The sequence below is a fragment of the Lepus europaeus genome, chromosome 1 (assembly GCF_033115175.1).
Source record: "Lepus europaeus isolate LE1 chromosome 1, mLepTim1.pri, whole genome shotgun sequence".
In the NCBI taxonomy this organism is placed as follows: domain Eukaryota; kingdom Metazoa; phylum Chordata; class Mammalia; order Lagomorpha; family Leporidae; genus Lepus; species Lepus europaeus.
The window spans coordinates 111693385-111716459 of NC_084827.1; the positions used below are offsets into that span (position 1 = coordinate 111693385).

The following is a 23075-nucleotide window of genomic DNA, read 5'->3' on the forward strand; positions in this document are numbered from 1 at the left end:
GCCACAAGGCGGAGGATTAGCCTGTTGAGCCACGGCGCCGGCCCACAACTAAGTTTTGAAGCAATTCTTCAAGTAAGTGGCTGTTTAAAGGCGGGCATTTGGTATAGCAGTTAAAATGCTGCCTGAGACAGCTACACCTGGTAGCACAGTGCCTGGGTTTGAGTCCTGGCTCCACTTTCTTTCTTTTTTTTTTTTTTTAATGTATTTACAGACAGTGAGAAGGAGAGACAGAGAGAAAGGTCTTCCATCCATTGGTTCATGGAGCTGCGTTGGCGGCCGGAGCTGCGCCGATCTGAAGCCAGGAGCCAGGAGCTTCCTCCTGGTCTCCCACATGGGTGCAGGGGCCCACGGACTTGGGCCATCTTCCACTGCTTTCCCAGGCCACAGCAGAGAGCCGGATTGGAAGAGGAGCACCCAGGACTAGAACCGGCGCCCATATGGGATGCCGGCGCTGCAGGTGGAAGATTAACATACTGTGCCATGGTGCTGGCCCCTGGCTCCACTTTCAACTCCAGCTTCCTGCTAATGTGCACTCTGGGAAATGGAAGATGCTGGCACAAGTGCTCAGATCACCGCCACCCACATGGGAGTCCAGGTGGAGTTCCAGGCCCAGCCCCAGCTGTTCACAGGCATTTGACGAGATAACCAGCAGACAAAAGATATCCATCATCTCTGTTTCCCTGCCTTTGAAATAAATTTTTCAAATTTTAAAGAATTTATTTAATTTTTAACTTAATAAGTAATGAGAAATGTTTACATAGCCAAAGATAAATTGAACAGCAAAAGGCCAGGTCCTTGGATACATGGTTCAATTATTCAATAGCCTTTAGACACCAGGTGCCAGGAAGTGTAGGCATTAAGGACAGTGATGAATAAGACAGAAATGGTCCCTGCTTTTGTGGAACTTAGAATCTAGTAAGGAAAAGAAAATGACAAACAAGAATCTTCACATCACATGTCACCAGGGAAATGCAAGTTAAATCAATGGGAAATACTGTATCTGTATTAGAGTGGCCAAAATCCAGAAGACCATCAACACCAAATGCTGACAAAGATGTGGAGTGAAGCAATAGGTACCCTCATTCATTGCAGGTAGGATTACAAAATGGTACAGTCACTCTGGAAATTTCCTCAAAAATTAAATGTGTTCCTACCATATAATCTAGTAATCACTCTCTTAGTATTTACCCAAAGGAGTTAAAAACACACCACATGCAAACCTGCACTTGGATGTCTACATCAACTTTATTCATAATTATGAAAATTGGAAGCAACCAAGATGTCCTTCTGTGAATGGATAAATAAACTGGCCCATCCAGACAATGAAACATTATTCATTATTAAAAAGAAATGGACTCTCAACTCATGAAAAGATGTGGAGAAAACCCAAATGTGTATTACTAAGTGAAAGAAGTCCAAGTAAAAAGGTTGCCTACATACTGTTTGATTCCAACTATAGGACATCCTACAAAAGACAAAGCTACTTTAATGTGGTTGCCAAGGGTTTTGGGGGATGGAGGGATGAACAGGTGGGAAACAGAGAAGTCTTGGGGCACTGAAATGACACTGTGTGACACTCAGAGTGGATATAGTGATTATATCATATTTGGTCAAACCCTTGAATGTACAACAGCCAGAGTGAAGTCCAGTGTAGACTGTGGACTTCAGGTGATAATGTGGTGCAAACTGATCAGCTGTAACAATTGCACACCTCTGGTGGGAGATGTTGACAATGGTGGAGGTTGTACCTGTGTGAAGGCAATATCTGTACCTTCCACACAGTCGTTCTGTGAATCAAAAACTTGTTTAAAATAAAGAAACAATGAGCATAGTTTGCTAGGATTGCTATAAAGTCCCACGGACTCTGTGACTTAGAACTGTGCAAACATTGCACGACGATATTTCTTTCCCACAGTTCTGGAAGGTACAAGTTCAAGATGAAGGTGTTATCGGGGTGATTTCCTCTGAGACCTCTCTCACTGCCAGGGTCTGTATCCCGTGCTGGTAAGGGCGAGGTTTTAGGGTTAGGGGAATCTTTTGGAGATTTGAGCAGTGAGTAGCATGGTTGCATCATCAATAAGAGAGAGAAAAAGGATAAGCAATGTTCATTGCAACCATGACAGAAAATCTTCCTCTCAAACTCCTCCTGTGTCATTGGTATCACAACATCCATGTATTGTGGGCGTCAGTGACAAGGCAGAGGATGGGTACAGAGCCACCGGAAGAAAGAAAGGCTGAAGATCCAACCCATGTGCAACAAAATAAGTCTTGAAAGAGAATGAAGAAGGGAAGGTTTTGCTGCAAAGATGCTGAGATCTGGGACAGGAAAGGCCCCCAGATCCCTTCAAGGAAAGTAGCTTGAAAAACATATGAGAGACTGGCAGCCACAGCCAGAGGAGAACCCACGGGAGGCAGTCACACTTCCTGACTGAGGGTGGCTCTTTTCTATTGTCATTGTCAGCAGCTTTCTTTGAGTAGTTTAAAGGTATCTGGTGGACTTAAGATAATGGAGCAGAGCAATTTAAAAAGCACCTCGTGGGAGAAAGTGAGCGGCCAAAAATGACAACCCCAGCAGTTGGTAGAGTTCATGGCTGCTAGTTGCATGGGAATGAGCCTGCCTGAATTAGTATCCCACTTGCTGGGACACAGAGGTGAGAGGAAGAAGACAACAGACTTCCCAGGTCTTTACTACTGTGAGCTCAGCATCATATCAGATACAAAACTGTCTCGATAAAGTTTTCGCTGCAAAAGTAGAAACAGTTTATTTTTGTTATTCATGGCCATTGTGTCCTATAAAGTGACTGTCAGCACTGAATTAGTGAACACTTACGCATTGCTCCTAGGAGAAATACAGGATTCGATTCTTGTGAGACGCTGACCACAACTCTCAAGTGATCAATACATAACCTTGTCCTATACGTGTTTCTGATTTAAAGCACCTTACTTCATAAGTATGGTTGGGTCGTTGACATCAAAGTCACAACCCACAGCGCCATGACTCATACCAGAATGTGGGTTATTATTTTCTCTATAAGGCACACCACAGCCTTCTTGCACTTGGGAACCCGAGATAGCACTGTAGCATGGCACTTGTAGGCCATTTTAAGCAGTGAAGTCACCAAGAAAAGGCACAAAAATGAAAACATCGTGGCACTAAGTAGAATCACCCAAATAGCAAGCAGTTGAGTTATAACTTGATCCCAGACTTGAGCAATTCCAACACCTATATCTATATCTCTATAAATACCTATAGATAGATGCACACATCTATTTATTAAGACAGAGAAAAAAAATATTGAGATTGAACTAGGAGAAATTGGCTCACGCAAACATTATGGACCAAGATCTGCAGCTGGCAAGCTGGGGACCCAGGAGAGCTGTCCGTGTAGAGAGCCAGGACAGCAGTGACATAAGCTCTAGTCAGGGTCACAAGTCCTGAGCACCAGGAGGCAGGAGAAGGCTGATGTCCCAGCTGGAAAAGACAGGCAGAGAGAGAGAGCAAATTCTCCCTTGTGCAGCTTTTTTGATCTAGTGAATAGAATGAGGGAAGGGCAACCTGCTCTCCTCTGTCTACTGCTTCAAATGTTAATCCCATTCAAAAACACCCTCACAAACACACCCAGAACTTGTTTTAACCAAAAATCTGGGGGCCCCACGGCCGGCCCGGTTGGGTGGACACATAAAACTAACCAACACAAGTCACAAACGTTGATTCTGGGTTTACAGATAAATTTTAGTGAGTATGTGGAGTAGGTAAATTCAAAAATACAGACTCCACCAATAAGGACCAACTATCTCATGGTCTATCACTATTGTGTTAGAGCCAGCTCATCGCAGTTTGTATGAGCTGACTGTTAAAGTTTCTGAAATTTTGTGAGCTGGCTATTAAGTTATATACATTTATAATGAAAACTGTATTTTAAAATATAGGTAATACGCACTCCAAAACATCACTTCTTGGTGGATTTCCTGTGCTCTATTATCAATGTTCTTGAGGGTGTTTTACATACATTGTATCTAGATTGTGGAAACATTATATAATGATGAGCCACTGTGCATTTCTTTCCAGCTCTCTGCTCAGTGACCTTAATTTGATAGCTTGCAATCAGCCACTTTAGAAGTATCCAAAATCAGTGAATGTTGCAAACTGGGGCATTCATTCATTCATTCATTCATGATGAGCCATTTTGTGAAACACTTACCAGCACATGCATAACCATTAGATGAAGAAACTTGGCTCCACGGAGATAAGTAACTTATCTGTTGTCATCCAGCTAACAAGCAGTTGAGTTGTGATTTGACCTGAACCTGAGTGCTCACAGAATCTATGGGTAGGCTTCCCGGGTCATTCCACTGCACTTGCTTCTGATGACTCGGGGTGCCGAGATTTCTGCTGTATTTGAACTCTCCACTTGCTTTTTCTCTTGTCTCCTAATTGTCCTTACCGATCTCCCATTTTCCTCCTATGGTGTTCATCCCTACTGTCCTTCTTTGCAATATGCTATTGCTTAGCTCTCTCAACTACATCAGAAGTTCGTCTAAAGGGGCTGCATTTTCTAAATTCATGACATCGTTGCAATCACAAAATGTATACCTTATTCCTCAGCCTAGGCCTTGGAACATGCAAGGGCAAATGCATAACCCAGACACTGGTCCAAAAGGAATGAGTCTGAACATCTCAGTAATCTGACACACTGAAGACTGGAAGGATGGAAGGTACCCAGGTAGGAGGATTCATTATTGAGAGGTCCGGGTTTTTTAAGGGGTCTGAACAGCTCATAGAGGATACTCCAGGGGTGGGTATTGGGTGAGGGCTGGTGTGTTGCAGAGTGAGGAGGTTACAAGAAACGAAAGGGAAATTACCTAGCTCTCCTTGTTTTGGTCTAGCAGTTATTTGATTCATGAGGGTTAAATGTTTAGCTCCTACTATTTCTCCTGACCTAGGTTGCTAGTATGTGTAGCTATCTGATAGTGAGAAATAAACATGCAGGGGCAGGTGAAGCTCTTGCTTGGAATGCCCTTATCTCATCCCAGAGTGTCTGGCTAAGTCCCAGTACTCCATGCTTTCGATCCAGCTTTCTACTAATGCACCTGGGAAGCAACAAATGATGACCCAAGTCTTTGGGTTCCTATCACCCACATGGGAACCCAGGTGTAGTTCCTGTCGCTCTGCCTTTTAGATAAATAGTAAATAAATCTTTAATAATTTTTTTAAAAGTAAAACAACATGTAAGATATCAGGCCAGTTGGAGCCTGATGAGTGAGTTCACAAGGGTCCCTAGAGTCTTAAAGAACAATGAGTTCTTTTTTTCTCTCTCAGTTCAAAGTACTACTTGGTACATAAACCAAGAACACTGAGATGCTACAGTTCCAACACTGCCATTTCTCAGTTGTAGTCCTTACAAGTCATTTCTGAGGCATATGAAGGAGTTTCTATGGTAGAAGCTAAAAACACACAGAGCTAGAATGATCATGAATGCAGTAAAAGTCGCATGAAAATTAAGTTGATACATGCATTGAGCAGCAGTTCTGTATGAAACGCTATGCTGTGCTTTGGGAAGGGTATGAAGAGGTCAACACCAAAGCTGCTACAGTGAAGGGGTTCTCAATCTAGTTAAGGAGGCAGGGCACAACAGCAGCTGTTTAAGTGGAGCAAGATAGCTCTAACAGACATAACATAAGGGGTCTTCAAAAATTCACAGAAATTGCATATTATCCATACATTTCAAAAATGCACCATAGCAAACTTATCTTTTAATTATATTTTCCCATGAAAAATTTGAAGTACCCTCATATTTGTTCTAGTGTATCTATCAAATTTAATGATAAAGGTCAATGGCTTTTGAAAATAGTAGTTGCTCTATAGATCTAAGATATTGCTATCATCATCGTTGTCTTCATCTCAAATATATTGGATAGGATAGTAGTTAAAACTTCAGAGGAGAGAGAGGTTGCTCTAGGATCAGTTGAGAAAGGTTTTTGAGGAGAAAGGGGGGCTGATGCTGTGGTATAGTGCGTAAAGTCTCCAACTGCAGTGCCAGCATCCCATATGGGCTCTGGTTTGAGTACCAGCTATTCCACTTCCAATCTAGCTCTCTGCTATGGCCTGGGAAAGCAGTGGAAGATGGCCCAAGCCCTTGGGGCCCTGCACCCACATGGGAGACCCAGAAGAAGCACCTGGCTCCTGGCTTCAGATCAGCATTCCCCACATGGCCGCAATGGCCAGAGCTGCACCGATCCGAAGCCAGGAGCCAGGAGCCTCCTTCGGGTCTCCTACACAGATGCAGGGGCCCAAGGACTTGGGCTATCTTTTACTGCTTTCCCAGGCCATAGCAGAGAGCTGGATCGGAAGAGAAGCAGCTGGGATTAGAGCCGGCACCCATATGGGATGCCGGCACTTCAGGCCAGGGTTTTAACCCATTGCGCCAGTGCCAGCCCCAGTAATGTCTATTTTTAAAAAGAATGTCAAGAGCAATAAAGTAGGCTGGCACTATGATATAGCAGGTAAAGCCACCGCCTGCAGTGCCGGCATCCCATATGAGCGCCGATTTGAGTCCTAGCTGCTCCACTTCCAATCCAGCTCTCTGCTATGGCCTGGGAAAGCAGTAGAAGATGGCCCAAGCCCTTGAGCCCCTGCACCCACGTGGGAGTCCTGGAAGAAGCTCCTGGCTCCTGGCTTCAGATGGGTCTAGCTCGGCTGTTGTGGCCAAATGGGGAGTGAACCAGTGCATGGAAGACCTCTCTCTCTCTGTCTCTCCTTCTCTGTGTAACTCTTTCAAATAAATAAAATTTTTTAAAAAAAATCAATAAAGTGATGCAATGCCTCAGCCCATCAAAGGGATATTAGGTGAGAGAGAAAAATGTGTTAATTAGAACTTCTTGAAATTTTTATTTTATTTTAAAGATTGATTTATTTATTTTGAAAATAAGAATTACAGAGAGACAGGGAGAGAGAAAGCTTCCATCTTCTGGTTCACTCCCCAGGTAGTCACAATGGCCAGCACTAGGCCAGGTTAAAGCTAGGAGCCAGGAGCTTCATCTAGTTCTCTCACATGGGTGGCAGGGGACAAAACACTTGAGCTATCTTCCACTGCTTTCTCAGGCCATAGCAGAGAGCTGGATCAGAAGAGGAGCAGCTGGGACAAGAACTGGTGCTCATATGTGATGCTGACACTGCAGGTGGGGCAGCATTACCTGCTATGCCACAATGGGGGCTCCTCTTGAAAATTTTAAAAGATTTGGTAAGTTATGTTAATTCTTGTGAATTTTTGAACTAGAATGCTTGTACTTTTTAATGTTTCATAAGTGTAAATACTATTGTCTTTAGTATCTTGATTCTGGAAAAATAAAATTATCATGATTGCAGTAACAATAGCAGCTGTGTTTATTGAACACTTACCATGTATACTCTGCTCTAAGGTCTGGTTTTATTATTTCTGTTTTACATATCAGGAGACTGAAAGGGGTAAAGAAATTTCCCCCAAAGGAACATCTGAATATGTACTGTAGACAGCTTTTGAACCTCCACACTCCAAAGCCGATTCTATTAATTCCTGTCCCACAGTGTGTCCTATGGAGTACATAGAGAAGGGGATTTGGGGTAGGATTCCAGAGGACTAAGTTTTATTCTAGATTCTTCCTTCTCCCCACTCCCTCAATACTTATCCCCAACACATTTTATCATCATCAAGTCTTGCTGGTTCCTTTTAAAAAACTATGGCTTCCTCTCCATGTTTGTTAGAGCCTCACCGTTTTTCTCCTGCTTCCTGGCAGCATAAGATAAGGATCTTCCTGATCCTTATCTCAATCTTCCTTAGAGTTTCTGTACTGCTATCAGTATAAAATGCAAAAAAAAAAAAAAAAAAAAAGTGCTTCAAATCCCAGATGAAGGACACTTGTGTGGCTCCAATCACTTCAGGGTTAAGGTTAAAACGTGGCACCTGTCTCTCCCCAGCTTCTTCCACTGTAAGGTCCTATGCAAACTGTGCTCGAGGCATACTTGAAATGTTTCCAGTTTTCTGGATACAGCAACATTCTGTATGTAAACTCGGTTAATGGGTGCATTCCAAGCATCAGCAAGTGTGACCATCTCTTACCAGCATTTTCTGTCATGCCCCCGTTCCCCAGCCAGGCTGAGCTGGGTACATCTTTGGAATTCTCAGCACATTTCTATAAAGGCCTGGTTTGTACAATCTATCATAATGTATGACCTTCCTTCGTGAAATTGTGCTCCTCGAAAGAAGAGATTGAGGTGCCAGCCCTGTGGCGTAGAGGGTGATGTCGCCTGTGGAGCTGGCATTCCAAATGGACACTGGCTGGAGTCCTGGCCCCTTCACTGTCGATCCAGTTCCCTGCTAATGCATCTAGGAAAGCAGCGGAAGATGGCCCAAGTGTTTGGGCCCCTGCACCCACATGGGAGACCCAGAAAAAGCTCCTGGTTCCTGGCTTCATCCTGGCCCCGCCCTGGCCATTGCAGCCATTTGAGGAATGAGCCAGCAGATGGAAGATTTCTCTCTCTGTCTCTGCCTCTCTCTTTCTCTCTCTGCAACTCTGCCTTTCAAATAAATAAATAAATCTTCTAAAAGGAGAAGGAAAGAGAGAGAGAGAAAGAGAGAGAGAGAGATTGAAGCTTGGTCATCTTTGTGTCCCTCCTGGAACAGAGTGCTTCCTGGGAGGTCATTGAGTGAGTGAGTGTATGAATGGATACACATTGATGAATTATAATTATCAGTTGTGTAAAATGTTACAAAGAGGCAAAATAAAAGAATGATTTTCAGTAGAACTACTATGGAAGAGTTGTAGGAGAAGCTGGCTTAGGAGTTAAACAGTTTGACTAAGAAAATAAAAAGGAAGATTTTTGACAGTTACATAAAAGACTACCTGAACAAGTACACAGTGTGTGCACAGGATACTTGGTCCCAGGGGTATGCAAGGACTTCTTTAAAACTGTACTTGGGGCCGGCACTGCAGTGTAGCAAGTAAAGCTGCTGCCTGCAGTGCCGGCATCCCATATGGGCGCCAATTCGAGACCTGGCTGCTCCACTTCTAATCCAGCTCTCTGTTATGGGCTGGGAAAGCAGTAGAAGATGACCCAAGTGCTTGGGCCCCTGCACCCATGTGAGAGAGCTGGCAGAAGCTCCTGGCTCCTGGCTTTGGATGGGCCTGGTCTGGCCATTGCAACCATTTGAGGAGTGAACCAGCAGATGGAAGACTCTCTCTCTCTCTGCCTCTGCCTCTCTGTTAAAATTTAAAAAAAAAAAAAATTAAAAAAAAAAAAAGCCTACTGTATGCTTAGGGGCAGGTGTTTGATGCCAGTTGGGATGCCCATATTCCCCAGCGGAGTGCAACCTGACTGCTTTCCTGATGCCAGCTTCCTGCTAATGTGCAGCCTTGGGAGGCAGCAGGTGATGTTCACAATGATTGGGTCCTTACCACCCATGTAGGAGACTCAGATTGAATCTTGGGTCCAGGCCAATTGTTGTAACCATTTGGGAAATGAACCAGTGGATGGACAATCGAACTCGCTTGCTCCCTCTCTTTCTCTTTATTTCTCCTTTTTATATAAAGATTTTTTTTTAAAAAAATATATTTTTTGAGTAGGTAATGCATACAAAATCCCAAAAGTGGAAAAAGAAATAGAGTACAGAGTCACACCCTCTCCCTTGCCCACACCCAGCCCCAGCGCCTCAGTTCTGCTGCAGGAGTCAGCAAAGAACCCTTGGAGTGCTTTGTTTTCTCTCCAAGATTCTACCTCCAGAACCTGGCAATGATTTATAGGAAACCAATAGAAAGCAGTGATTTATAAAGTAGAGAAAGGACCAAGGTAGAAAAGGCAAATAAATCCTGTAGGTGGCACTTGATTTACAAATGCAAAAATGCCAAACTCATAATTTACCCTGGAGACAAGAAAAACTCTGTACCAGACACTCCAATGCACATTTTAATTGAGATCTATGAGACTGATCATAGGTAAGTTCAGAAAAAGTAAATGATGGCACATGAATATTAATATAGAGGATCAAATGAAGAGATAATGTCATGTGGGCAAACCTGCATTTGTGAAATTCCTTGTTCTTATGTGTTACTTTTGGTAGTTAGAGCCATAAATCACAGCTGCGGGATGATTCGGCTGCTAATTAGTCATCCATTAGTCATCACTCCCTAGGGCTTATTGGGGAAAAGTAAATTTATGCTACTTTGTTTTATGTAAATCCGTCTATTTGATTTTTCTTCTCCATTAACACCAGGAGTTTTAAAATTAATATATATGAAACTTGGGCATGCATAATAAACATTAAACACTAGTACTCTGAATACCAACCAGGCTGTTTGTACACATTAAGAAAGTTAATTATGGCCATCTGGATTCAGATTTTAAAGTTAGGTAATTTTTATGAAATGGTAAGAGGTAAAATGCTTATTTTGTACAATTTACAAACCCACAATGTAATTAGTACACACTGAGCATAAAAGTTACCTAAGGTGCTACAAATTAGATCAGCTATTAACAGTAACAGTATCAGTGTGGGCCCCTACTGCTTTGCTACACTTCAAAACAGCCATTAGGAGTTCTAAACCAGATAGAAGTTTTTTTTCCATACTGAGGCTTTAGACAAGGTAATAATTATATATATATATGTATATATGCATTCAGGCAAGGTTTTAGAAATCTATCTTTCAGCTTCGGTTACATATGCAAATTAAGAAAACTAATCACTGCAGAAACCAGAAACTAAAATAAGAAGTGATTTAATCAGAATGCGATTGCTTCTACACTTCGCTCTGAGAGTGACTAGTGGGAGGGATGTCATATATTGTAAGCACTGTCCCTGGCTCTCACGTGCCCAAAACGGTGACAGACATAACTGCTCCTCTGTAAGCATAAACAGGCCAAGGGCATCAGAAGTAGGGGTTGGCTTTGGGATGATATGTCAAGATATGGCACCTCTGTGGCAGCAGGTCCAGGGAGTCATGTGCCAGCCGCTCTGCCTGACCCCCTGGCGCCTGGAACCCACCATCTTGGCTGAGCCCTGCAGCTCGCTCTGGCATGGGTAACAGTAGGCCAGCCGCCCGAATGTAGCCCAGGTGCTGTCGCTTCACCTTCAGCTTGCTGTGAACATAGTGAAAACTCTCTTAGATGTTCTCGGCAAACTTTTCTGAACTCGCCTCATTTTAGAACTCCAGCTTGCCCAAGCTTGTTCTTAACCCTAGGGCACTCAGATTTTATTTTGGGTCCCAAGACTCTCCTTACTTCATCCGTTTATATCTTTTGAACCAACACATCTCCAAGAAAGTTCTCTAAGTGGCCCCTGGGGATCGTTGCTGCCTGCTTCTCAGCTTCCTGCTTGTCAAGGCCACTGTGACTCAGTGCCAGAGGCTTCCGAGGGCTCTGAGCCATGTCCCATTTCAGAGTTCCTGCCAGAAGACAACAAGTTCTTCTCTTCACTGTTTCCAACTCTGCTTCCTAATAGCTAAGGATACAGGGCCGCCCATGGGGAATATTTCCTGCCTTGCCTGTGAAGGGCAGCTTGCTAATGGGGTCAGTTTCTCAGCATTTAATTCAATCAAATGAATGCAATGCCTTATTGAACATTTACTTCGCTCTGGGTGCTAAGCTGGAAGGAGCTCATTGAGCAGTGTGGGAGGCAGACCTCTACACTAATTAGTCTCACCACCAACGGATAAATGACTCGAAACAGGTGTGTGCAAAGGATGGCCGCAAACACAAAGTGTTCTTTATCTTGGAAAAGGGACACAAGCTGCATTTCGGAGATGAATACATGTTGGCAGGGCCAATATAAAGACAGAAGGGTCCTGGAGGTATGAAATAACAAGGTGCACTGAGACCATCTATCAGTTCTTATTAAATAATTAAAATTGGGGGGGGAGGGGTGGCAGCGCTGAGGCTCAGCAGGTTGAAGCCCCAGCCTGCAGCACCGGCATCTCATAAGGACACCAGTTTGAGTCCCGGCTGCTCTACTTCCTATCCAGCTCTCTGCTATGGCCTAGGAAAGCAGTAGAAGATGACCCAGGTCCCTGGGCCCTTGTACCTTCGTGGGAGACCCAGAAGAAGCTCCTGGCTCCTGGCTTCAGATCAGCTCAGCTCTGGCCATTGCAGTCATTTGGGGAGTGAACCAGCAGAATGGAAAACTCTCTCTCTCTTTCCCTCTCTCTCTCTATCTCTGTCTTTCAAATAAATAAAATTTTTAAAAAGTTCATGGAAAATGGAGTTGAAAGAGAAACTGATTTAAAAAAATTAAAAATGGGGCTGGGGCTGTGGTGTAACAGATTAAGCTGCCACCTGCAGTGCCTGCGTTCAGTCCCGGCTGCTCCACTTCCAATCCAGCTCCCTACTAATGCACCTGGAAAAGCAGCAGAGATGGTTCAAGTCCTTGGGCCCCAGCACCCATGTCGGAGACCCAGATGAAGCTTTTGGCTCTTGGCTTTAGCTTGGCCCAGCCCTGGCTATTGTGGCCTTTTGGTGAGTGAACCAGTGGATGGAAGACCTCTTTCTCTCTTTCTCCCTCTTTCTCTAAACTCTTTCAAATAAAGAAATCTTTCAAAATATAAAAATTAAAATTAGCATAATTGTTATCCTTTAAGAATTTAGGAGGAGGGGTGTGGGTGTTTGGAATAGCAGTTAAGACACTGCTGGGGACTCCTGCCTCCCACCCCAGAGTGCCTGAGTTCAAGTTCAGGCTCCTCTTCTTTTTTTTTTTTTAAGATTTTTTTTTTTTGACAGGCAGAGTGGATAGTGAGAGAGAGACAGAGAGAAAGGTCTTCCTTTTTGCCGTTGGTTCACCCTCCAATGGCTGCTGCGGCCAGCGCATCATGCTGATCCGAAGGCAGGAGCCAGGTGCTTCTCCTGGTCTCCCATGCGGGTGCAGGGCCCAAGCACTTGGGCCATCCTCCACTGCCTTCCCGGGCCATAGCAGAGAGCTGGCCTGGAAGAGGGGCAACCGGGATAGAATCCGGCCAGGCTCCTCTTCTGATGCCAGCTTCCTGCTAATGCACAGGCTGGGAGGCAGAGGTGACGGCTAAGGTAGTTGGGTCCCTGTCACCCATGTGGAAGACCCAGTTGCCATCTTCAAGCTAACCCAGCCCCAGCTTCCCAGCTATGGAAGATATTTGGGGGAATAAACTAGTGATTCTCTCTCCATGGGTGTGGGTGTGCCTGCTTCTCTGCCATTCAAATAGATAAATAAAACTTTACTTGTATTTTCTTATTCTAAATCAATACATGGTTTATTTCAGATGTTAAAATCATGCAGATTAACCACTCATAATAATGACATAAGCCAAGATTGACGATGTCAGAAGGAAAGTAAAAAAATGTCTTGAAGTCTAAAAACAAAAACAAAAGAGATCAGGAGGAGCTAGAAAGTCAGACTCCTCCACAAGCCCAGCCTTCAGAGATGTGCTGAAGTCTGCCTGCTTATGAGCCTAGATCTTTTTCTCTTTATAGGCACCGAACTTATTACTTTTCAACCTGTTTACGTTACTGCACAGAACTAAATGTTTGCTACTCCAGCCTTAGCTTTTGGACAGTTAGCACCTATTGTCTGGGCTGAGTGACAGGAGAGCAGGGTAAGTAAACATGGATGTACTGCAGTCAGATGAGTCCCCGTGAGACCAGTTTCCCTACATGTATTTCAAAATTCAAAATCATACATACCTATCTCAAATGGCTGCTATGATGATTAAATAAGTTACATTTGTTTTTGTTTTTTAATAATCTTGTATTTGTTTATTTGACAGGCAGAGTTAGAGAGTGAGAGAGAGATAGAGAGAAAGGTCTTCCTTCCGTTGGTTCACCCCTCAAATGGCCGCTATGGCCGGCGTGCCGCGCCGATCTGAAGCCAGGAGCCAGGGGCTTCCTTCTGGTCTCCCATGTGGGTGCAGGGCCCAAGCACTTGGGCCATCCTCCACTGCCTTCCTGGGCCACAGCAGAGAGCTGGACTGGAAGAGGAGCAACCGGGACAGAATCTGGCGCCCCAACCGGGACCAGAACCCAGGGTGCCGGCGCGGCAGGCGGAGGATTAGCCAAGTGAGCCGTGGCGCTGACCTCTCTCTGCCTTTGAACAAATAAACAAATATTAAAAGCAAAAAGAAACTTCCAAGGCAAGTATTGAATTAGGCTCTTCACATTTGGGCCACTGTTTGTTCCCAACTTACCAACACTTGATATTTGTTTAGGAGAATTTAATAAATGTGAACCAACGTTGTTGACTCTCCCTAGAGGCAGCACAAAGTGTGACAGATGGAGTCCAGGGCAGTGGCTTCCAGGCCAGGCCCAGAGCAATTCCATTTCCGGTTTTCTTTCTGCAGAGAGGCCATGCCGGAAGCCAGAAGCCGATGACCTGGGAGGTCAAAGTGCAAGGCTGAGCCGGAGAGAAGCCCAAGGAGGAACCTGCGGCAGGAACAACTGACTGCAGGCACGTCTGTGGACTAGGACCCAGGGAGGCCTTGGCGTCTAACCTTTGGGTAACCCGAGCGGTGCAGGCCCCCCTTGCTGAGAGGCTTCCCTGCATAGACAGTTCTCACCCACCTGCAGCTGCCGGGAAGCCGCAGGAACGTGACTGGCAAAGCTGCCCGGCTTTTTGCCTCCCTTGATCAGAGGGACTCAGCCCTTTCCTCTCCCCTCCCACCAAGGTCTCTGTGGGTCACGTGTGGAAATCAAGGGCTCAGGGAATTCTCCATGTGAAAGGACAAGCTCACTCACCTTGACCTGCTCTGACCTCCTTGTCAAGGTGCCTCCCCAGCCTCAGCGGCTGCTGCAGCCAACAGAGAAGCCGGCTCTGCTCCGCTCTCCTGCGTTCTTCAGCAGAGAGCATCTAGGCTGGGTGTGAGAGCGTCCCTCTTCCAAACCCCTCAAGACTTCGGCTCTTCTTGTTTCTCTCCCTCTTCCTCTTTACAACCTGGTCTCCAGGCTGGATTCGAGAAACAGGGAAGCAGACAAACACCAGCCACCCCTCCTGAGTCCTCTCTGATTTATCTCTCCGGTCACTCAAGAACAAATATTGACCCGCCATTGTAGTAGACGGAAGGTGAAACAAATCCGAGTTCTCTGCTCTCTGTCTCTGCCCTTGGCCTTGAGATATTAGCTCCTCCCATTCAGGGGTGGAATCTCAACCCACCTCCCTGAGTCTGGCCTGGCCCATGGTGGCTGGAATGATGATGTGTCAGTTCCAAGCCTGCACCTTAGAAGACCTTAAGCTCTTTCACTTATTCTCCTGGCTCCTCTCCCATATCTGGGGAATAGCTGGGGTGGACCACTAGCCAACAGCCAGCCCGCAGCCAGCCGTGTGTCCAGCAGAGCACAAAAAGCTGCTCTGCCAACCCCAGCCAAGATCAGCCGAGATGGGTAAATGACCTGCTTTTGCATGAGAAAGCTCAGGAGAAACGGGAAAAACCACCAGGTAATGCACAGTGGTGACGGCCACAGTGATTGGGTTCTTGCCACTCACACACTCACATGGTAGAACTGAACTGAGTTCCCAGGTCCTAGTTTTAGCCCATTGGGTGTTGCAAACATTTGAAGAATGAACCAATAGATGTGAGTGCTCTTTTTCTCTCTCTCTTTCTCTCTCTCTCTCTCCCTCTTCCTCTTCCTCTCCCCTCTCTGAAATAAAGAAAAGAATGGAGCAGGCCTTTGGCCTAGTGGTATATGCATTCATGTCTCATATCAGAGAGCCTGAGTTCAACTACCAGATCCAGCTCCTGACTACATATCCTGTCAATGCAAACCCTGGGAGGCAATGGTAGTAGCTCAAGTAACTGTGTTTTTGCCACCCATGTGGGAGATCTGGATGGAGATCCTGGCTCTTGGTTCTGGCCCTAGCTCATCATGCTGTTGCAGGCATTTGGGGAGTGAACAGGCAGATGGAAGTTTTCTCTACCGCCTCTCTCTCTCTCTCTCTCTCTCTCTCTCTTTCTCTCTCTCTGTGTGTATCTCAATTACATTTTTTAAAAGTTGCTATTCGGGCTGGAGCTGTGCTATAGCAGGCAAAGCTGCCACTTGCAGTGCTGGCATCCCATATGGGCACTAATTCGAATCCTGGTTTCTCCTCTTCCAATCCAGCCCTCTGCTATGGCCTGAGAAAGCAGTGAGGGTGGCCCAAGTCCTTCGGCCCCTGCACCCACATGGGAGACCTGGAAGAAGCTCCTGGCTCCTGGCTTTGATCGGCACAGCTCCAGCCATTGCAGCCAACTGGGGAGTGAACCAGCAGATAGAAGACCTCTCTTTCTCTCTCTCTCTCTCTCCCTCCCCCGCCACCCCGCTTCTCCTTCTCTCTCTGTGTAACTCTGATTTTCAAATAAACAAATAAATCTTTTTTAGAAATAAATAATTAAATAAAGGTTGCTGCTGGCTGATTTCTGGTTCTTTCTATACTTTGGAATGATGAAAAATGAAGTTGAACATAGGCAAATCTGTCTCCAGTTGCTAGCTTAGCCTTTTGGTCCTGTTGGGTAATGAGTGAGGATCAGATTGAGTTAGGCCTAGAGAGGCAGTTAATGCATGCCTTGCTTCCTCATAGCCGTCTCAGGGCATTGTATAGTGAAAGCTCTAGAGGTATAGGTCCCTAGTTCAATACTGGGCCTGGGATTGACAGGGCAGCAGGATATTGATTTGGTGTATGAATTAAGGGAGGTGGTTGGGGCTTTGGGCTCTGACTGGTTGCGTTGCATATGAGGATACTTCAAAAAACTGCTAGAAGAGTGAAAATAAAGGATAATTTTGGGGGATGGGGAATGTCGTGGCACAGTGGTCAGCAGAGCCAGTATCCCATATGGGCACCGGTTCAAGGCTCAGCAGCTCACTTCTGATCCAGCTCCCTGCTAATGTGCCTGGGAAAGCAGCAGAAGATGGGGTTCAAGTGCTTGGGCCCCTGCACCCACATGGGAAGACCACAGAAGCTCCCCACTCCTGCTTTCTGTCTGGTCTAGCCCCAGTTGTTGTGGCCATTTGGGGAGTGAACCAGTGGATGAAAATCTCTCTCTCTGACCGTCTCTTCTCTCTCTCTTTGTAAGTCTGCTTTTCAAATGCATAAATAATTTTTTTTAAAAAAAGGATAACTTTATTTTGCACAAAAATAAATTTTTAAGTTCTTAAAATTTATTTTTATTTATTTGAAAGGCAGAATTACAGAGAGAGGAAAGAGAGGTCTTCCATCTGCTGATTCACTCCCCAAAAGGCTGCAACAGCCAGGGCTGGGCCAGCCCAAAGCTAAGAGATCAGAGCTTCCTCTGGGTCTCCCACATGGGTACAGTGGCCCAAGTACTTGGGCCATCCTCTGCTGCTCTCCCAGGCACATTAGCAGGAAGCTGGATCAGAAGTGGAGCAGCTGGATCTCAATCCAGCATCCATATGGCTTGCCAACATTGCAGGTGGAGGCTTCACCTACACTACAATGTCAGTTCTGCAAAACTAAATTTTAAGTCCATGCACATGATGGGTCTTTTAAAAAGTCCATGGAAATGCATATTATGAAAAAAATCATGAATTTCAAAATATTTTTTGCCCCAAAATAAGCGTATCCTTTAGGTCCATTTTCTCAGAGACTTTTGCAGTACCTTCTTATCAAAAGTGGGCCCACAGGCACACTTCTTTCTCTAGGAGTTAAGTAACACTGAGAGAGGCAGCCTCTGTCTGGATCCATGGACCCCACGATGTCAGTGAATAGTAAAATACATGCAGAAGACACACAACATGGTTAGCACAGCGAGTTGAGAGACTGTGAATCCCCCGCCCTGTGATACTGAGGGCCAGACTTACTGGGACACCTTACGCTCCCTGGGCCTGCTCTCAGGGCCACTGTGTTCAGGACTGAGTGTCCCACCCCCTCCCAGTATTTACAGAAGTCCTTCTCACCATCTCCCGCTGGCTCTTTTGGCCCAGAGAACTTCTTTGCTTTTTCAGGAAACAAACTGGATGAAAGTCCAGGGCTGGGACTTCCTCCTTGGTATGTTTGACAAGGACTGACGTATGCTGAGCCTTTGAATCCCGGAAGTGCGGGCCCCACCCAGCCTTGATTACTGAGTTCAGAATGCTGGATTGGAGGTAGGAAGACAGGAACAAAAACCACTCCAACATGCGGGACCCACTGGCAGACTGTTCGGTGAGTAACTTGGTGCGATCTGTGTGTCTGTGTGTGAGAGGCAGGCTGGGGGTAGATATGGACATGAATGGATCTGAGACGCTCAGAAACCAAGCACGTTTAGGTACTGGCTGTGGCACGACAGCTTGGATTTTCTTTGGTTCAGTATGTAGCAGGGCCTTTTTCTAAGAATCGACAAGACAGGTAATTGTCACCTTTCATTCCATATACTTGGAAAACATTTGAGCGAGTATGGCATTGTATTTGGATCCAGATGGAGGCTGTTTAGAAAACATTGTTAAGGCACACACCAGTGGTGCCAATATCACGTAGGAGACAGACACAAAAACCCACAGAATGTCATCAGCCAGTGTTTGGCTCTGAGAATGAAGCTAAGGAGGAATGTTTTTGTTTCCCGTGTTGTTTGAGTCAAGGACTGCAAGTCCTAAAGGAAGACAGACTCGCCACTCTACCCAGCCCTTGGTGCCTCTCAGACTGGCTCACCAGCATGTTTACTCCAGTCCTAGGAGCATTTCCAAAACACAAGGTTGACCAAAAGTCCAAAGCCGTTGTGAAGTGGTTAGCAGCGTGAGCAGAGATGCCATTCAGGGAACCAGAAGCAAGAGCAGGGAGATACTAGCTTTGGAAACGAAGTAGTTAGGAATCACCAATTTCTCGCCCCAATAACTAAAATTTATGACATCAGAGGCAAGGGGTTGCAGTTGTCCTTCATGGTTTTTAAAAGAAAATTGAAAAAAAAAAAAAAAGAACAAACTGGCGAGGTAGACAAGTGAAAGTGTAATACAGCCGCAAAGCAAAAGATCAACAGACGATTATTGGTTTCCTTTTATTTATTCAATGGATAAGGAAAGCACATGATTAGACAAAATGGAATTATAGCTGCTACTCTACAAACTGAGCTCAAGGATCATGTAAGCTGAAAGAGATGAACTCACATATGAGCAATAATTTTAATGATAAAACATAGCAACCAGCTTGGCCCAGTACTACTTTTTAAATATAAAATAATTTGCGAAAATATTTAGTGGCAACAAATTCCAACAATATGATTGTTTATAGATCTAGAAGTGAAATTTTTAGATTACCTCGAACTCAGTCTTCTCTCCTCTGTAATCGTGTACAACTTTTCAGAAATGTCTCTTTTAGAGTTTATCTCTCTGTTTGCTTATCTTCTTACTCTCTTTGAGTCTGGTCCTCACTAAACTGTGAAATCTTCTCGGGCCCCAACACCAATACCTGGATGATGTCATTGTAGTGCGTAGGGACTGGAGGGTGGCACAGGGGTGGGATAAATGGAGGCGAAATTGGCACCAATAGTCACCAAAGATGAAAGACAGGGGCATTAGACCGGAAGAGGGGCACTGAGACTAGGATTCAGTGAAAGAATGTGTGTGCGGGTGAGAGACAAAGAGAAGGAGGGAAGGAACTGGGGAGAGAGGAAGGGAAGAAGAGGAACTGGAAGCCCAGCGTCTGTTTGTCAGTCTTCAGATCAGGACCTTTGTACAGCCCCAAGGCAGCACATCACCACAACACTGTGTCGGTGAGGGCTGCGCCCCTGCTGTGCTGACTAGTCCCTTGCCCTAGGCTGAGCCATTGTCCCAGGGACCCTTGTCCTTGTCCGCTGCTCTCAAGGTCATCTCTACAGGCGTATCCGGGAGTCAAAAGGAGGCGGATATCCCTTCAGCCTGGGTTTTTAAATCTTCTAAAAGTCACAGAATATTTATTTATTTGCAATTGTTTCATCTCCAAATCAAGTTGATTTCCTGGTACAGTCCTGACTTGTACTGAGAGAACAATGCTGTGTGAAGATGAGGCTGAAGTTTGAGTATATAATAAAACAAGGGGAGGATTGCAAGTGAAAGCTTCATGAAACACTCAATAGTCTTATAAAAGAACCCAACGCTTCAACTCCCTGCAAAATGTCCATTCCATGAGTCCATGGGGTTGCACAAAACACAATACATAAAGTCTTAGCTGAACTATAATTCTCAACCTGGTCTACATGTATGGGACTCACTGAGTTGCATGAGCTTCAATCAATGGGAAACACATCTCTATTTAAATTCATTTTTTAAAAAGATTTATTTATTTATTTGAAAGGCAGAGTTTCAGAGAGGCAGAGGTCTTCCATCCACTGGTTCACTCTCCAGATGGCCTCCACAACCGGAGCTGTGCTGATCTGAAGCCTGGAGCTTCTTTCAGGTCTCCCACGCGGGTGCAGGGGCCCAAGGCACTGATCCTGTCCCGGTTGCCCCTCTTCCAGGCCAGCTCTCTGTTGTGGCCAGGGAGTGCAGTGGAGGATGGCCCAAGTGCTTGGGTCCTGCACCCCATGGGAGACCAGGAGAAGCACCTGGCTCCTGCCATAGGATCAGCGCGGTGCGCTGGCCTCAGCGTGCCAGCCGCAGCGGCCATTGGAGGGTGAACCAACGGTAAAGGAAAACCTTTCTCTCTGTCTCTCTCTCACTGTCCTCCAATGGCCGCCGCGATTGGCGTGCTGTGGCCGGCGCACCACGCTGATCTGATGGCAGGAGCCAGGTGCTTCTCCTGGTCTCCCATGGGGTGCAGGGTCCAAGCACTTGTGCCATCCTCCACTGCACTCCCTGGCCACAGCAGAGAGCTGGCCTGGAAGAGGGGCAACCGGGACAGGATCAGTGCCCCGACCGGGACTAGAACCTGGTGTGCCGGCGCCGCTAGGCGGAGGATTAGCCTGTTGAGCTACGGCGCTGGCCTAAACTACACATATTTTTATATAGCATTACAATTGTTGCAGATATCTAAAATTATTGTTTATATTCAGCCCAACATAGAAATTTTGGCAATTCTCAACACTTGTTATTTAGTGTGTTAATAAAAAGACACACATAATGTCATAATTTTAAAAATATATTTCTATAAATATATATTAATATAATTCATTTCCTTTGTAATTTTGTGTTATTTTATTTCATACATTTAAAAATGTTATTCCAAGTGAAAGAAATTTCATGGAAGCAATCCCTAGTACAAAGGAAAACAAGCACTTAAATCTCTTTGCTAACTGGACAAAATATACTGATAGCTGGGCCTTTAACCTCAAAAAGCCAGGGTAATGTCAATTTGCAAATTAATGTCCCCAGGTTAGTGCAAAGATTGCCTAGATGCTATGCAGGGTTTTAACTAATCCGAGAGTCTCAGGACTTGCTGAGGAAGATTTCTTGAGGTTCTGGTTTTGACAAGGAAAAGAGCTGGCTCTGGATTTGATGCCTAAGAGCTGAGCTTCTAAACCTCAAAATATGCGATGGGGCATCATCCTCAAATCCTTGTACAAGGAAGTAGAATTGGAGTATCCCAAAGAATCCAATCTTAAAAACAACAACAACAACAACAACAACAACAACTGAGGAAGCAACCTGCCAGAAATCGAGAGCAACAACAAGCTAGAACCAGGTTTTGATTTTTCTGTACTGTGCAGTATGCAGGTAAGGGGACCTGTCACAGCGAGCCTCTAGGGCTGTACAGTCAGCCTCTTCTGGCCTGGCATCAGATATGGAAGCAGCGCCAGGCTTCTCAGATTAGTGACCTGGCTCAGGTGCCCGGGTGACCAGATGGTGACTGGCACTAACTCAGAAGATGGTGAGTCACGGTTCGTGGTTCCTGAGGGACTCCAGCAGATACAGAAAGAGTTAGACTATGTCCTGCGTGGCTCCATGGGGCCCACAGTACCCCAGGGCGCATCAGTGAGCTGTGTCACATGCCATTCCACACTTCCTGGACCTCGGTTTCCAAGTCTGAAAGGTTAGAGGAAGAGAGGGCAGGGTCGACTATGCTTTATGTATTTATTTATTAAAGATTTATTCATGTACTTATTTGAAAGTCAGAGTTAGGGAGAGAAAGAGAGAGAGAGAGGTCTTCCATCTGCTGGCCCACTCCCCAAATGGCCTCAACAGCCAGGGCTGGGCTAGGTCAAACCTAGGAGCCAGGAGCTTCATCCAGGTCTCCCATGTGGGTGGCAGGGGCCGAAGGACACAGGCCATCTTCCATGCTTTCCAAGGTGCATTAGTAGGGAGCTGGGAGGAGGTGAAGCAGCTGGAACTTGAGCCAGCACTCACGCAGGATGCAGACTATGTGTGTAAAGTTCTGTATCACATAATCTATTACCACCTGCCATGGGGATTCCAAATATTACACAGATGACTACTAAATACACATAATCCCTTAATTAGAGGGGTATGTTTTAAAATAGCCCTCCCAATGAATCAGAATTCCCATGAAATCTGTGCCTGGTACAGGAAAGGCATCCAACAAGAGTGCATTCAATTAAATTTAACAATAAATCATTGCTAATTTAGCATTATGAGAATTATTCTTATCAAAAAAATTCATACTACCATCTACAAATAATAGATTTGTCTAGAATAATTTAAGCTTCTTAATCATTTAAACTATGAAAGCCAGAATGAACATCCAGGTCAAGCTTGACATAAACATTTTATATTGTTTTTAAGTCATCTATCTGGGCATTTCATGTGTCGATTGCCTAGATTACTTTTTGTAATGGCAATATTAATACAGCAGAGTTTGCCTTAGTGCTGTATAGAAATGTTGTCCAATGACCTGACAACAAATGTCCTTGTAGACCAGTTTTCTATGTGAGAAAATTTTTTAGAGACTCAGAAAATTCCCAACTATTCCACCACCAGCCTGAAAGCCCCTTCAAGAGGAGGGAATACCATAGCATTTCTCCCCCTAGCTATTAATGGTCCTAGACAGAAGCAATATATTAACATTAATTCATCTTGAGATGTACAATCAATATTGGATTCTTCCTAGCGTGAATGTTTGGTATGAGATGGAGTTTTCAAAAGCACAATGGGCAGGAAAAGAACACCAAAAATTCACCTTTCCCATGGCTCCAACCAAAGCAAACCTTTCTGCTTGTGCTTCTTGGTGACATTGAGCAGACATCTGTACTGCTTG

The 23075-nt window shown here is 45.1% G+C and overlaps 1 protein-coding gene across 1 annotated transcript in view; it reads left to right on the forward strand.

Moving 5' to 3' along the window:
- Positions 1-18076: 18076 nt before the first annotated feature.
- Positions 18077-23075, forward strand: part of NOSTRIN (nitric oxide synthase trafficking) — a 60926-nt gene continuing 55927 nt past the window's right edge. Inside the window, exon 1 of the mRNA XM_062200264.1 lies at positions 18077-18119. Coding sequence (XP_062056248.1) covers positions 18093-18119 — 27 coding nt within the window. The 5' untranslated portion in view covers positions 18077-18092. The remainder of the gene's footprint in view (positions 18120-23075) is intronic.